This window comes from Balaenoptera ricei, chromosome 1, assembly GCF_028023285.1.
Source record: "Balaenoptera ricei isolate mBalRic1 chromosome 1, mBalRic1.hap2, whole genome shotgun sequence".
Classification (NCBI taxonomy): Eukaryota; Metazoa; Chordata; class Mammalia; order Artiodactyla; family Balaenopteridae; genus Balaenoptera; species Balaenoptera ricei.
In genome coordinates, this window is record NC_082639.1 from 143316545 (window position 1) to 143333182 (window position 16638).

The 16638-nt window shown below is 34.1% G+C and overlaps 1 protein-coding gene across 1 annotated transcript in view; it reads left to right on the forward strand.

The window, feature by feature from the left end:
- XPR1 (xenotropic and polytropic retrovirus receptor 1) overlaps window positions 1-16638 on the forward strand; it is a 195376-nt gene that overhangs the window by 100744 nt on the left and 77994 nt on the right. Inside the window, exon 3 of the mRNA XM_059937461.1 lies at window positions 15518-15619. Within this exon, the coding sequence (XP_059793444.1) occupies window positions 15518-15619 (102 nt within the window). The remainder of the gene's footprint in view (window positions 1-15517; window positions 15620-16638) is intronic.

The window sequence follows — 16638 nt, forward strand, 5'->3', positions numbered from 1 at the left end:
TAAACCCAAATTGAGAGACATTTTATAAAATAACTGCCTGCAATCTTCTAAAATGTAAAGGTCATTGAAGTCCAGGAAAGAGTGAAGAGTTGTTTCAGATCAAAGGAATCTTAAGAGACATGGCAACTAAATGTAATTCTGGACTGGATCTTTGGAGAAACTTGAATAGGATCTGAGGATTAAATGGTAGTATGTATCAGTATTAACTTTCTGATTTTGTTGTTTACATTGTGGTTATGCAGGCAATGGTATTGTTAATAGAAATACATTCTAAATTATTTGAGGATGATATCATCATTTTGAAACTTATTCTCAGATGGTTCAGGGAAATAAATCATTTTTCTATTTGTTTGTTTTTTTTAGTATATTCACAGAGTTGTACAGCCAGCACCATAGTCAATTTTGGAACATTTTCATCACTCCCCCCAAATCCCTGTACCATTAGCAGTCACTCTTCCCTCCTCTTCATCTCTGTCAATCCTAGATAACACTAATCTGCTTTCTGTCTCTGGATTTGCCCGTTCTGGACATTTAATATAAATGCAGTCATACACTATGTGGTCTTTTGTGATTAGCTTCTTTCACTTAGCAAAACGTTTTCCTACTTCATCCATGTTGTAGCACGTATCAATACTTCATTCCTTTTAATTGCCAAATAATATTCTATCAGTTGATGGACATTTGGGTTGCTTCCACCTTTTGACCATTATAAATAATGCTGCTATGAACATTTGCGTACAAATTTTTGTATGCCTTTAAGTTTTCAGTTCTCTTGCATATATGCCTAGATGTGGAATATTTCTGGGTCATAAGGTAACTCTGTGTTTAAGCAGCTGTAACATTCTACATTCCCATCAGCAGCATATGAGGGTTCCAATTTCTCATATCCTTGCCACTTGTTGTTTTCCAAATTTTTGATTATCACCATCCCAGAGATGTGAAGTAGTATATGTCATTGTGGGGTGTTTTCTGTACAGGTCGGTGCTGATGGGAAGGATTGAAATTTAAATTAGCAAGAATGAGATAGTTTTGGTAAATCACATTACTTTTCTGATACACACAGTATATTATGATATCATTAAGGAAAGGAACACTGAACCTGGTGTGTAATAAACATGCACTAGTTGGGTATGTTTAGTTGTCAAATATAATTCTAAGTAGGAGGTAAACTTTTGTGCTTCTGGTCCAGGTTTGGGACGTAAACTTAAAGGAAATGAAATATACTTTAAAAAAATTTTTTTTAAAGAAATTACACTCAGAAGTGAGTTGTTGTAAAGTATTTCCAGCAGTTAAAAAAAAAACTTTAGTGAAATGGTTATCTGAAAATAAGTTGTGGTAAATAGGTTTACAGTGCTGGTGGCTTAAAACTAAGAACACATTTGTTCTGGAGGGAGGAAGTGATTTCAGGGGGAAAAATGTAAGTAAAAATTACCAGTAAGTTTTCATTTTGTATCCCCAAATTAACATGTTTATATCTTATGCCTTTTATTTCTTATTTTGGGGTGAAAAAATGAAGGAATGAACAATGATCTACAAATTTATTGGCTACTTTTATTTCCTGATAGCCTTTAACAAAAGTTTTATTTGTAGCCCTGTTTAATATAGGTTTTATTTGTTATCAAATAAATTTGTCCCCTATACATGGTGGCCCAAGAGTCATGACGCTCTATATAGTTTCTGTGTTCTAAGGAAATTGTGTATATTATCTTCCTTAACATTTACAAACACAGGGCAGGTAATATTTTTATTCCCAGTTTAAAAATGGGGAAACAAGCCTAAAGAAGTTAGGAAATTTGTACGTGGGCACAAGGCTAACAAGGGGCAGAGCTAGGATTAGAGCCTAGGTCTTGAGCCCAAACTTTTAACTGCTACAATAACCTGTTTCTCAGTGTTCTTAATGAGTTGGTGAATGTAAAAGCATGTTTTATCACAAGAAACTTAAAAAAATTTTTTTTCATCTAAACTGAGTGTGTAGAGGTTTGGCCTAAGACTCAGGTTTACCTATGAAGTTTTATTTAATTTGAGTACTGCATAAACACTAGAGATTGTACATTATGTTTTGTTCATAGCTTTCTAGGAGGATCTGCTTCATTCATAGAAGATTCATAGGTCTGTTTCTGGATTCTATGTGCCAAAAATAAATGGTCAGAATAGATGTTTCTTTATGAAACCCTCCAGCCCTATAATTCTGTTACAACCTTCTTTTGGGGAATGCCACCTGAGTTTAGATTGGAAACATGACCAAGATTATATTTGTGCAATTCCTTGTGACTCTGAGGACAAAAGATGAAGAGGATATTGCACAATTAAATCATAATCAGGTATTTACCTCTGCAGGATTTATGCACATTACCCTTTAACAGAATTAAACAGAAAATATTAAATATAAGTCTGAAGCGCATATAAACTTTGCTACAAGAATTAAAGGCTTCTCATTTCACTGAATATATTCCAGCCTATTAGACATTTCAGATTCCTTCCTTTAGTAACTAGAGCCATTTCTCACTGTCCTTAAGGCTCTAAGCTGTTATTGTTCATAATGATTCTCAGAATATTGCCCAATAAAAGAACTTTATTTCCCTCTGTGTGAATAAAAATTCTATGACTAAAGATTTCAGTAAGTTCAGAAAAAAGCAGTGATTTTCACTGTCTAACATTCAGTAAGCTCAGTCAACTGCAGTCTACTTGGACTAATTTGTTCCAAGCATCCTGGGACAGGGACGAATTGCTGCTGTATTCTCTTCTCTTCTTTATAAAATGTTAGTGTATACATGTCAATCCCCATCTCCCAGTTCATCCCACCACCCCACCCCCCGCCACTTTCCCCGCTTGGCGTCCATACGTTTGTTCTTTACATCTGTATCTCTGTTTCTGCCCTGCAAACTGGATACACAACATTTAAATTTGCTGCCTTATATGGGTGCGGTTCATAGTGCCCCAAAACAATTACAACAGTAACATCAAACATCACAGATCACCATAACAAATATAATAATACTGAAAAAGTTTGAAATATTGTGAGAATTACCAAAATGTGACACAGAAACATGAAGTGAGCAAATGCTGTTGGAAAAATGGCGCCAATAGACTTGCTCAATGCAAGGTTGCCACAAACTTTCAATCTGTAAAAATGAACTATCTGCAAAGCAGTAAAGCTAAAATGAGGTATGCCTGTATTCTGCTGCTGTTGGATGGGATGTTCTGTAAGTCTGGTTTGACTTGTTCAAATCCAGTGTTTCCTTCTTGATGTTGTCTGGATGACCTGTGCATTGTTGGAAGTGAGTTATTGAAGTACCCTACTGTTATTGTATTGCTTTCTAGTTCTCTCTTAGATGTGGGGTCCAACCCCTTCTCTCCTCTGGGTGAAGCTGGGAATTGGAGTTGGGAGTTCCCTCCCCATTGTCTGGTGCTTGACCAGGGGTGGGGTTTATGGCAAGAGTGTGTCTCAGCCTTTCCTAACGATTTCAAGTGGGTGATGTGGGCATTTTCTCCTTCACTTGGTATGTAAGAGTCACTCAACTAGTTTCTGGATTTCTTTCAGAGGAAATTGCTCTGTGAGTAGCTATAGATTCAGTGTGTCTGTGGGAGGAGGTGAATTCAAGAGTTGCCTATGTTGCCGTCTTGGACTAGAATCCTCAATCCATGTTTTCTTTTAAGACAGATGCAGCTATAAAGTATGCTTTAGTTGTTTAGGTGGTAAATTTGTCTATATGTAATTAAGAGCCCAAACTGTGATTTTTGGATCACAAATTAGTTAAGGGATGTTTCTTTAATTGAATTGAATATGTTCTTTTCTCCTCAAGAAAATAGAAACTTTACCACCTTCTATTACCAAGTCTTCTATTTAAACATATAAAATCACTAAGCTTTTTAAAAAATTGATTTTAGTAGCCAGTTTATTTCCTTAATTTAATTGCTTTATATACTTTTCCTTTGTTATCTCATCTTTCTCAGTGTGATTCTGGGGTGTATTTTTAAAAAATTTTCTATCAGTCATTGGAAGAGTCTTTATCAGTGGCTATTTTTCTGTTCTAATTTGAAGAATACTAAACAGTCTTAGAATATAGAGGAGGAGGGAAGCATATAAAATTCTGGCTTTGAGTTAATTGGAGCTAAGAATTTAATTTTTTTAGTTGATATGTTGCTATGAAATCAGAATAAAATTTGGGAATATTAGGGAAGTTTTTCAACAAAGATGTAGTTTACGGATCTTAAAAAATTAACAAAGAGTACAACATACTTGATTTTTCAATAATTTTTTGTTAGAAAGCTGTGTGGCCTAGCTTTTGATATCTGACTGGAATATTGATGTTATGTCATTATAAATGCATTCTATCTTTAGCTACCTGCCTGCCACTTCAGAGAGAAATGAGATAGCTACATAACTGTCATTCTTTGAAAGCTTTATTCTTGGAATAAGTAACCAGAGTGGTTATAACTCTTATGGTTCACTCTTGTATTCATCTTTGCAAAAAAAAAAAAAGAAGACTGAAAATTCAGTTAAACTAATACTTCTCAGGTAATCATCAATCATCAGATATCTTGTATTTGGTTTGTTTATAGTAAACCCAGTCTTAATAATATATATGACCTGTTGCTTTACAGAAGTGAAAAAACTATGATTAGTAATAATTCAGCTAAAGGTAGATTTAAACTCCATAGATTTGATTAACAAAGTGGCTTTAAATAATGGCATATACTTTCTAGTTATGTGAAATAATTAGGCTAACAGAATTAGCAAATGGAAGTCCTTCAGTAAAGAATAGATAATTCTCTTAAAAATATCATCTGTATACAAATTAGCATTTTGTCATGTTGGTTAAATGAAGGAACAGTGCTGGAAAAAAGTTATTTTTTATAGTCTTTTAGGGGAATCCATTTCCAGATCTTCCATATATACTAATTCCTGAAGTTGATTTGCCTAGTAATTGCCAGGCAATTGTCCAGGATTTCCCTTTCAAATGGTCTTTCTCTGATTTTATAAAAGAAAGACTTGTTTATTATTAAATCTGAATAGCCTCTCTGGCCCCTAAACAAAGGAATAGTCTGAAATACTCAAATGGTGTAGATGTTGAGAAAGTGAGTGATTAACAGGGAAACAAATCTTTTTGAACTCAAATTGTTTTCATTGAAATTGAAGAATGACTTATTTGTTACCTTATATATTATTAAAACTAATTTTTAACAATAGATCCCTGTGCAGTTTTTGGAAAACACTTGGAAGGAGTTCAAGAATTGACATTGCTACAACATACTTTTATTCCAGTCTACTTATTTATGTGAACAAGATTTCTCAGAACTTATATCTGTAAGATGAAGAATAAGGATAGCAATGCCTCTTAATTGTCTCACTCTACAATATTCTTAATATTCTAGCAAATAATGTAATATTCATCATTTTAGCAAATAATGTAATATTTATCTTTCTAGCAATGAAGTAACATTTATCAATGGATATGTGAACTAATTGGGAGAAAAGCTTCATCCAATTAAAGATGAAATTTATTTTCAAATTGCCAGTAACATTTTACTTTTTATATCTAATGTTTACCAAGCTTATTACATGTTTATGTTGTATTGATGTAGTATGTTCTAATAATAGTAATAATAGCCCAATCCAGAAGAAATTTTAATATTTGAGTTTTATGGTTCAGAAAGTTTTTGTATTTAAATTTTCATTTATATACATTTAACGGCTAGGAACTATAATAAGATAATCAATAAATGACTTTCAAATCCAAAAATATATTAGAATAAATTTTGTAATCTAAATAGAATGGAAATACAAGTTCAAGAAGAAAATGAAATGGTATAAAATTTCCAAATGTTAAAGAAGAGCTTATTTATGTTTTTGATAATGAATGGATGATAGTTATCATATTGCTATGGCATTTAAATCCTATTAGCTATATTTAAAACAATGTCATATTAATTTAAAATGCAAATAATTATAATGCATCAGAAATTTCATTGTTTATAACTATTTAAATGTGTTCAAAATCTTTCATCGTAACTTTAAAATATTCAAGGTAGTTTTTCAAAAAAGTTTTGCTTTACCACTGAATTATGCCCTTGTTGGAATTATTTATTGCTATTTCATATATTGGTGTTTTTTGACTAGCAGACATTAGGTAAGCATTCATTGGGGGTGATAAATAGTTCCAATTATATCAAAGCTAGTGCTAATGAGATTAATTTCATCTCAATTATATGTCACTAATGTGAATTAAAAGAATTTTTTGTTGTTGTTCTACCAGGACTATTTAAAGAGCACATTTAGTTAGATCTTATATGATGAAATGTCAAGGTAGCTCAGAAAATCTTGTTTAGGACCACTTCAGCTTAGTGGGATTCAGAATCATTTTGGAGAAATTAACAGCTTTAATTGCAGAATATGAAATTTGGAACTTGAGGATGGCTTAGAGATTTCCTATTGAAATGCCCTCATTTGTCAAAGAGAAAACACAGAGCCAGAGAGTCACTTACTCAAGCTAATACAGGGAGTACGCAACAGAACCATATCCAATCTGTCAGTAAAACCTATAGATTTTATCTCCAGTATCTCTACTGAGCTTCTGTACTTCTTCTCAGGCTCCAGTGCCCTCACCCTTGTTCAGGCAATCATGATCTCCCATTTGATACCTTCTGTACTAGATCTGATTAGTCTCCCCACATCACCTCATTTACAAAACATATCTGATCACAGTTATTCCTCTGCTTAAAATCCTTCAAAGATGTCTCATTGGTCATAGGAGGAAGACTAGTCCTTTGTTCTGCAAGGCCTGACTGATCAGGCCCCTGCTTGCCTGTCTAGCATTAACTGCCACCACTGTCCCCTTTGCTCCCTGGATTCCAGTCACACAGGTCTCTTCAGTTTCTCAAAGGTACCATGCTCGTTTCTTTTTACAGTATCATGTTATATGCTGTTCCTGCTGCTTGGAGTGCTTCTACTGCTCTAGCGAATGCTTACTTATCTGTCACATTTCATCTCAAGTGACACTTTCAGAGACTCCCACAGTGCCCCTCCCCAAGTCCTTGCAGACTAGATTGGTCCCACTGCTGTTTTTTTCTCATCTTTACTTTTTTCTTTAAAACCCATATTACACTTTGTATATTTGTGTGAGTATTTGATCAAAGTCCGTTTCCTTGGGTAGAGTGAGGGCAGAGTTTATGTGTATTTTGCTTATCATTATATCCCTAGCACCTGCCTCATTGCCTGGTGCATGCGAGGAACTTAATGCTTGTTGAATGAATGATGCCCGATTAGTTCTATTTCTACTTCACCAATGATTTTAGAGTAACATTTTAATGTTTGAAATCTTCTTTGCCATATGCTTTATATAACTTACCCATCTGTTGATGAAGTAGCATTTGGGAAAAAATAGAATTTCAAGTTATTTATTCCTAATTTGTAAATCACACTTTAAAAAAAGAACTCAGAACACCTTTTTTTTTTTCTTAAAAGCATGAAACCAATAGTGCTAAATGTTCTTCCTGTATTTGATGGAACCTAGTCACATGTTAATTTTTATTTATCAGCTGTCTTCATTTATGTGTAGTTTTTGAGAAACTAAGAAGCCATAGAAACTATTGCATATGGAGTGTAATAAAAATGCAAAGAGATGGTGGTAATATTAAAGTTCGTGCCTCTCAACCACAGAATCATATTACTGGAAATTGTAATAGATATTCTTCACCCCCTTCCCCATCCTCCCCCAGCCATTCCCCCTCCACCCCCAAGAAGGATTGTGTTCTTGTAAATAACTTTAGAAACACAGTATACTACTTCTCCTTCTTGAAGAATAATAACAATGTTTGTTAGCATAGTAAAGCTTCTTTTGCCTTAAAGCAAAGTTTCTCAACTTTGGTGGCGGTGACATTTTGGGTTGGATAATTCTTTGTTGAGGAAAAGGGGAGAGAGAAGATGATATACTGAGCATTATAGGGTGTTTAGCAGCATCCATGGCCTCTATCCACTAGACTCCAGTAACACCCTCTCAGTTTTGACAACCAAAAATGCCTCCAGACATTGCCAGATGACCCCCAGGAGACAAAATCATCCCCAGTTGAGAACTACTACATTAAAGGGATCAGTTTAACTCTAGACTCATATTTCCCAAACTTATTTGAATTCCTTGAAATTCTTCTCCTTCTTTTCCTTCATCTACATACCTAATGTCCTGGAAAATGCTATTTTAAATTATCTTTTAGTAAAGCTAAACTAATTCTACCTTTTTCTTCTACTTTTTAGACTCCCCCTTAAAACTCTTCGAAACTTTCCATTGCACTTTGAATAAAATTCAAACTCCTTAACGTGGCCTCCTGCATGTAAAGGCCTTTGCCTACTTCCCTAACCTTACTTCCTATCACATCATGCTGTCAGTCCCATTGTGACCTGCTTTCAGGTCCTCAGGCACCCGAGTTTCTTTCCTAAGGTGCTGTTCCTTTTGTTGATAATCATGTTGCCCTTGCTCTTCCTTATCTTTCAGGTTCAGGTTTCAGATTAAATGTCATCTCCTATGGAGAGGTCTTTTCTGACCATCTCTTACCCTGCCAAAAAGGATAGTCATCCATCCCAATACCTACCTTCTATCTCCATACCCTGTTTGTTGCCTTCACAATACTTTACAGTTTGTAATTATTTGTTTATTTGTGTGGATTATTTTTTTCTGCCTTAGTCATTAGAATGCAAACGCTGTGAGGGCAGGAACCACATCTATCTTGTTCATCGTTATATCTCCAGCATTTAGCACAGAGCCTGTCATCTAACAGGCACAATAATTATTTGTTGAATAAATAAATAAATATGCTTTCATTTATCAGTGTGTTTCTTTTATAGGGTTAAACTTGGAGTTAAATTATTTTTATTGAGATATAATTCAGATACCATAAAATTTCACCCTTCGAAAGTGTATAATTTAGTGGTTTCTAATGTATTCTAATATATTCACAAGGTTGCACAACCATCACCACTATCTAATTCCAAGGCATTTTCATCACTCCCCATCCCCCCTTCCCCCAGCCCCTGCCAACCACTAGTCTACTTTCTGTCTTTATGGATTTGCCTGTTCTGGACATACCATATAAGTGGAATTTTATAATATGTGGTCTTTAGTGTCTAGCTTCTTTTCCTTTACATAATATTTTCAAGGTTCATCCATGCTGTAGCATGTAATACTGCTACATTCTATCTTACGGCTGAATAATATTTTATTATATGGATATGCCATGTTTTGTTTATCCGTTCATCAGTTGCTAGACACTTGGATTGTTTCCACTTTTTGGCTATTATGAATAATGCTGCCATGGGCATTCATGTATAAGTTTTTGTTTTCACTTCTCTTGGGTATATACCTAGAAGCGGAATTGCTGGATCATATGGTAGCTCTATATTTAATTTTATGAGGAACTCCCAGATTGTTTTCCCAAGTGCCTGCACCATTTTACATTCCTACCAGCAGTATATGAGGGTTCCAATTTCTCTTCACCCTTGCCAACACATATTATTGTCTTTTATTATAGCCATCCTACTGGGTATGAAGTGGCATTTTGGTTTTGATTTGCATTTCCCCAATGACTGATGATGTTGAAATGTGCTATTGGTCATTTGTATATCTTTTTTTGAGAAATGTCTATTCAGATCCTTTGCCTATTTTTTAATTGGGTTCTTTGTCTTTTAATTGTTGAGTTCTAAGAGTTCTTTATATTTTCTGGGTATTAGATTCTTATCTGACATATGGTTTGCGCATATTTTCTCCCATTCTGTGGTTGTCTTTTCACTTTCTTGATAGTGCCCTTTTATACACAAAAGTTTTTAATTTTGATGAACTCCAATTTAATCAATATTTTCTTTTATCACTTATGCTTTAGGTGTTTTATCTAAGAAACCATTGCCTCATCTAAGGACATGAAGATTTATGCCTGTTTTCCTTTGAGAGTTTTAATACTTTTCAATTTTATATTTAAATCTTTGATCCATTCAGACAGTTTTTGTATATGATGTGAGGTAGGGGTGCAACTTCATTCTTTTGTGTACAAATATTTAATTGTTGGAGTTTTGTCTTTTTAAACTTTAATAAAGAATCATAATTTTCTCAAAATTATTATGAAACAAATATGTTTCATTTTTACAATTAAAAAAAGTAATGTATGGAGCACATACTGTGTACCAGACATTATGTTGGGCATAGGATCTGTAAAGATAAAAAAGATAATTCTTACCTTCAGTCTCTCACAGATCTGGAAATTAAGAAACTTGAAAGTATTGATAGTAATAAAAATTTGAATGGAACATATAAGATATTTGAAGAAGTTACTAGTGGTTTTAAAGAATTGGTTTTTGAGAGATTGCATGTGAAAATAAGATGACATGGTAAAAAATAAAAATATTCCTGAAAATTGCTGTAAAAAGCACTTGATGGTGGTTGCTATGCAGTAGGAATATTTTACCTTGATTAGTACTCTTAGAGTCATTTGCTATTAACTTAGTAATTTGGGGGGTGGTCGATGAGAAAGAAATTGTCTGTCATCCATAAATGCAAGGTAAAGATAAGACCATAACAGAAATGACAAAGAAATCTCTCACTCATTCTCTCTCTCCCTCCTCTCTCTCTCTCTTTAGTATAACTGAATGAATTAATATTTATTTAACTAAGAGCAAAGGGTTCTTTACAGCAGTGCTCTCTGAGTCATTCTTTGCCAATTCTGGGGTTTTTTTCACCCCTTTGTCTTCCTTTTTTTCCCTCTTGATGCTAATCTTATATTTGTTGATATATCTTGCTAAGATTTGCACTTATTTACAACAGCTTTCTTTGAACTGAGTTTAGTCTTTTGTGACTAATTATTGGGTTAATAGTTTTGTGACTAATTGACATTAGGACATGTTAGATTCATTGTATTAGTCTGCACGGGCTACCATAACAGAATACCAAAGACTGGGGTCTTTAAACAACAGAAATTTATGTTCTTAAAGTTCTAGAGGCTTGAAATGCAAGATAAAGGTTCCAGCTCTTCTGGTAAGGCCCTTCCTGGCTTGCAGAGGGCCTTTTCGCTGTTTCTCACATGGCCTTTACTCAGTGTGCACGTGCAGGGGAGAGAGGTGGAGAGGGAGGGAGAGGGACATCTCTGATGTCTCTTCCTCTTCTTATAAGGACACGAGTCCTTTTGGAATAAAGCCCCACCCTTATGACCTCATTTAACCTTAATTACCTCCTCAGTGTCCTATCTCCATATCCAGTCATGTTGGGATAATTTGGGTGGAGAGCACAATTCAGTTCATAACACCCATGTAACACATTGTAGTCACTTTGATATTCTTTATTTTACAATAAGAAAGTACAGTTAGTCTCTGTAAAACTTACATTGTTGCTGGAGGGGGTGAAAAAAAAACCTCACATTATCTAGGCCCTCTACACCTATATTTCCTCACCTATACAGCAAGAAACTTGGACTAGTTGATTTCTGAATGCTGAAATTCTCTGTTCCTTCAATTTAGTTACTGATTTCTCATATTATTCAGCAGATAGGTTTTAGGAAGCATCTTATAATAGAAATTCATGTTCTGTAAATCAGCATTCTACCAACTCATTACTGAAGTGAAAGTCTTAGTCATTCTATGTACCTCTAAATTCTGACATAGATATTTTTTTCAACAAGCTATGCTGGTTAGGTTTTTACTATGTTCTTTTAAACTAGCTATGCTGGTTAGGTATAATTTAAAGAATTGGATGCGACATGTTTCTTTTTTCTTCCAGTTAATAATACCTTTTATTTATACAATAAAATTTATCCTTCATAAATACATTTCATTGTAATGGATACAATAAATACAACATAATAAGTGTAGACAGCAAAATGTGAGAATCCTTCTCATACTTACTCCTCTTTCAAAGGAGTTAACCACAATTAACAGCTTGGTATGCATCCTTCTAATCTTCTTTCTATGAATGTACATATGAATATTAATTTATATTTTTTCATAAATGAGATCATGCTGTATATATTCTGTTATTTAAATTTTTTCCTCAACATTGTGTCTTGGGATTTTCATAAATACCAAGGTATATGCATATCATTTTTAAAATGGCTGCATGGTGTTATATAATGTTATTGTAATTTATGTAACTATTCCCCTTTTGTTGGATATCACTTTGTTTTCTTTATCACTATTAAAAGTAATGTGCAGAGATTCCTTTAGAATATACTTCCTACATGTGGGATTAAACACATTGAAAATTTTGATAGTTACTATCTGTCTTCCTAAAAGGCTTTACAGATTTACATTCCACCAACAGGGAGTGATAGTGTTCATTTACTTTCACCACTGCCAAAATAATACCACTATTTTAAAATTGCTTCCAATCCAATGGTTGAAAAATTATATTTCATTGTTTTAAAGTTGCATTTATCTGATATCTGGGATGTTGAACATCCTTTCACTTGTACACTGTGTATTTTTCTATAAATTGCTCTAGTTTACCCATTTTTCTTATGGAGTATCTTTTTAATATTGATTTGTAAGAGTTTTATAAAATATATTTTGCATGTGAATTCTTTATTTTAAATGTTGCAGATATGTTTTCCCTGTCTGTTGCTCATCTTTTAACTTTGCTTGTGGTATCTTTTGGAATGGAGATTTTTCATTTTGTGAGAATGTCAGTCATTCTCTTTATCGTCTCTGTTTTGTGTACTGTGTAGGAAGGCCTTCTTCATGTAGAGTTATTTAATTTTTTGTAGTATTTTATAATGTTTCTTTAACTCCATTTGGAGTTTAAGTGGGTAGCCAATTCACCCAACCTTACTTGCTATGTAGTCCATTTTTACTGATTTGATACCATTTTATCTCAATCTAAATTTCTGTGTTATGCAGATCTATTTCTGGACTCTCTGTTCTCTTCTTTTTGTTGTGTTTTTCTAATTTCTTTACCAATAGTGTACTTCTAATTACAGTAGATTACTGTGTCTTTTGAAGTCTGAGATGACAAGAACATTTTCCTTCATTTAATTTATTTTACACAGCTATTCTTGCTACTTTTATCTATGGTTTTTTTCCTCTTCTCTCTCTGTTTGCTATTACTTCTTAGTGTTGCTGTAATCTTACTCTACCCTCTTGTGATTTGTGGCTATTAAGTTATATGCGAACTAGAAAACTAGATAACAGACTGCTGGTATTTTAGATAAAATAGTCTCTAGATCGAGGAAATAAAGAATTCATATGACATTGATTCGTGGGTAGAATGTTCATGCTTTAATACATAAAATTTATTGCATGCGTTTTAGTTTCTCAGAGGCTTAGATTTTTTGTTGTTTCTAGGTTCTTAGTAATATTTTGAATAGTTGATGTTACTGAATATGCAACCTACATAAAAACATTCATATATGTTAAAATTATTTTTTTAATTGAAGTATATAGTTGATTTACAATACTGTGTTACTTTCAGGGATACAGCAAAGTAATTTAGTTATATATACATATATTCTTTTTCAGATTCTTTTCCATTATAGGTTATTACAAGATATTGAATATAGTTCCCTGTGCTATACAGTAAATCTTTGTTGTTTATCTATTTTATATATAGTAGTGTGTATATGTTAAGCCCATACTCCTAATTTATTCCTCGCCTGCAATATTATTTTTTAAACAGAAACTACATTTAAATCACATTGAGGGACAGCTTTCTCTATTTCCATCATTTTATGGTAATCAAAGTTGTCTGTTAATAGGGAAACAAAGTAAATATGACCAAGCCCACTTTTTGCTTTGGGGTTTTCTTCTCTAACAACACAATAGAGAATAAAATTAAAATTTAAAAAAAAGAGCAGGTAAAGTAGAGTAAGATTTACTCTTATTCTATATCAGCTATAACCAGATGTATTATAAGAGAAGCATCTGGAGAATTCCCTGGCTCTCCAGTTGTTAGGACTCAGTGCTTTCTCTGTGGGGGCCCGAGTTCAATCCCTGGTCTGGGAACGAAGATCCTGCAAGCCACACAACGTGGTCCCCCAGCCCCACCCTGCCACCAAAAAACAAGAGCAGCATATGTTACCAAGGAGCATCTTTAACTCAAGGTCAGCTTTTAAAAAAGCTTTGACCTGCTTTATGGTTTGGAAAAATAATTCTCACTGGCCTTGGGCAATTATAGCCTTTATTGTACCTAAATTGCTAAGCTTACATGAGGTACTTAAAAGTAGCTGTCCCTTCTTTACTTCACAATCAGTAGAATCCTGCATTAGCTGTTCAGTTCTAAAGCATAAGAATTAGAGAAGTAGTAGTGCTATTTTTTTTTTACATTTGTATAGTCAAATTAAATGAATAGATTCAACATGCTTTTTTAAACTTCGTTTTAAGCTTTTGTTTTCTTTAAAATATCTCTGGTATTATGAGTTTGTGTGTGTGTGTGTGTTACATATTACTTAGGGAAATACTGTTTCTCTTATTACTGGACAGGTGAATTATTTAAGGGTTTCCAGGATTGCACTAAGATTAGGAGCATCTGAGGGTCGTAAAAGAACCTGTACTTTTTCTAGGCGTTTCAAGCTTAGAGTGCCCCAGAGATCCAGAAATAGGGTAGTTCTAAATTATGATTAGCATCTGGAGTCTAGTCAGAGCTCACTTGGGCAAGAAACATACCCTTTTTAGGCTTGGGGGTTCCTGAAGCTATATGTATCTATACTACGAAATTCAGTAAATCAATATGCTATATGACAGCTCACAAAGTGGATCCTGCCTGCAAAGACATATATTGATTGGCCCACACAGTGTTTTTAAAATACCTAGATTTATGGCTTCTGACTGAAAAATTGGAAGATCTGACAACCTTGGGGCAGCAACTAGCTAGATGGACTTGTGCTCTCCAGTTCACCAGAATCCATACCACTACTTATCCTGAATGTGTCAGTTGCCGCTTATCACCATACTTGTACAATTACCCACTTACTTAACTCATTTATGTTCCTACCCAGCAACTGAAGGTTTGGAATATCTAATTTATAACCATCAGTCTACATCTCTTTCTCTGTGTCTGATGCAGCTAAGGTAAAAATGAGTAGATAGCAATTTAATATAGTTAGAACAATCAACTCATTTTTTCCAGAAACACATTACATATTTATGTCTTCATTATCTGTTGCATTTTGTGAATGCAGTACTTAATCCTGAGATACTTAATTTACTCTCTGCTGAATCCTACTCACTTCACCTCCCAGCACCTAGTCTGCCTTGATCACCTCTGCAGTAGTGTCTACTGAAGTCTTATGAACACATATTTTGTCCACCACTATAAGTTTATTATAGTAGAGATTTAGAAAACTTCATTCAATTAAAAAATAATTGTGTTCCTGTGAAGAGGCCTTTGATTAGCCTTTTCTTAATATAGTTCACAGTTCATTTTTTCCAAAGAAATACATAATATTGTTGTCATTTGAAGACTAAGAAAGTAGTAATTTAAATTTTTATTTCCCTAGTTTTCCTAGTTGGCCTTTGGACACTAAATTTTAATATTGTTTTCCTTGCTTTCAGTTACAGATGAGGACACAGTAAAGAGGTATTTTGCCAAGTTTGAAGAAAAATTTTTCCAAACCTGTGAAAAAGAACTTGCCAAAATCAACACATTTTATTCAGGTAAGTAGTTGTTTGGTACAATATACAAGAGACAATTTCTGCTGCTAAGGAAGTAGGAACTCTACCGTGTCATTGTTGAAACTTCTGATCATTTTAAAATTGGGGCTTTTCTTACTATATTGCAATTAAAGGATATTTTCTTTAGCTGAGGTAGGAATGCATCTGGTACTTCACCGTTTGAGCCTTATATGGTCATTGCCTAGTTCTCTTGCAGTTGCAAGGATTTCAGGACCTCATTATGACTCAATACCTTGAGCTTCACTGTGGCCCAGTCCAAAGCATTAAAGAGTCAGAAACTTGGTTTTATCATTTCTCTCAGAGCTGAATGACACAGTTGCAGCTTATTAATTATGTCACTTTTATGCCTTTCCGTTGTGTGGAACACTCATATCTGTCTCTCTAGGGCATGGTCTCCAGAGTAGCATCTACAAGAAGCTCTTGAGAAGAAAAGAAAATATTAGAACTTCTATTTATTTATGTCTGACCCTTTAAATTGTTGTTTTTTATATATGTTTACTCCCCTACTCCTTTAACATCTGTTTTTTCATTTTATAGAACTCAAATTTTTTGACTACCTCATTCTGTTCCATTTGACCAGGCCCCTCCCAGAATTACTTTCATTTCCATCAGTCCTTGAGCTTTTAATCCCTTTACCCTCATTGCCTTGTATTGATTGCCTCTGCCTGACAAAACTCCAACCGTGGACCAATCCAGCCTTTTACCTTCTTCATGCCTACCCCCAGGCTGCTTAGGACAGCCGGGGAAAAAAAAAATCACAGCAGAACAAATTTGAACCACTGTAAATTCATTGTTGCATTCTTAACTATGTTCTCAAAGCTGCCTGTGGATACTGATCAGTGCCCTTTTTCATATTCCAAAGTGCTTTTCTAAACCCTATGCCATTCTCTTGAATTCTCTGACCCAAGCATCTTCCCCATCATGTTCATTATACCTCCTACTTTACAAATAAATATAAAGGCCTTCAATTCCTGTTGGTGTGTAATACTTATGCAGATCTG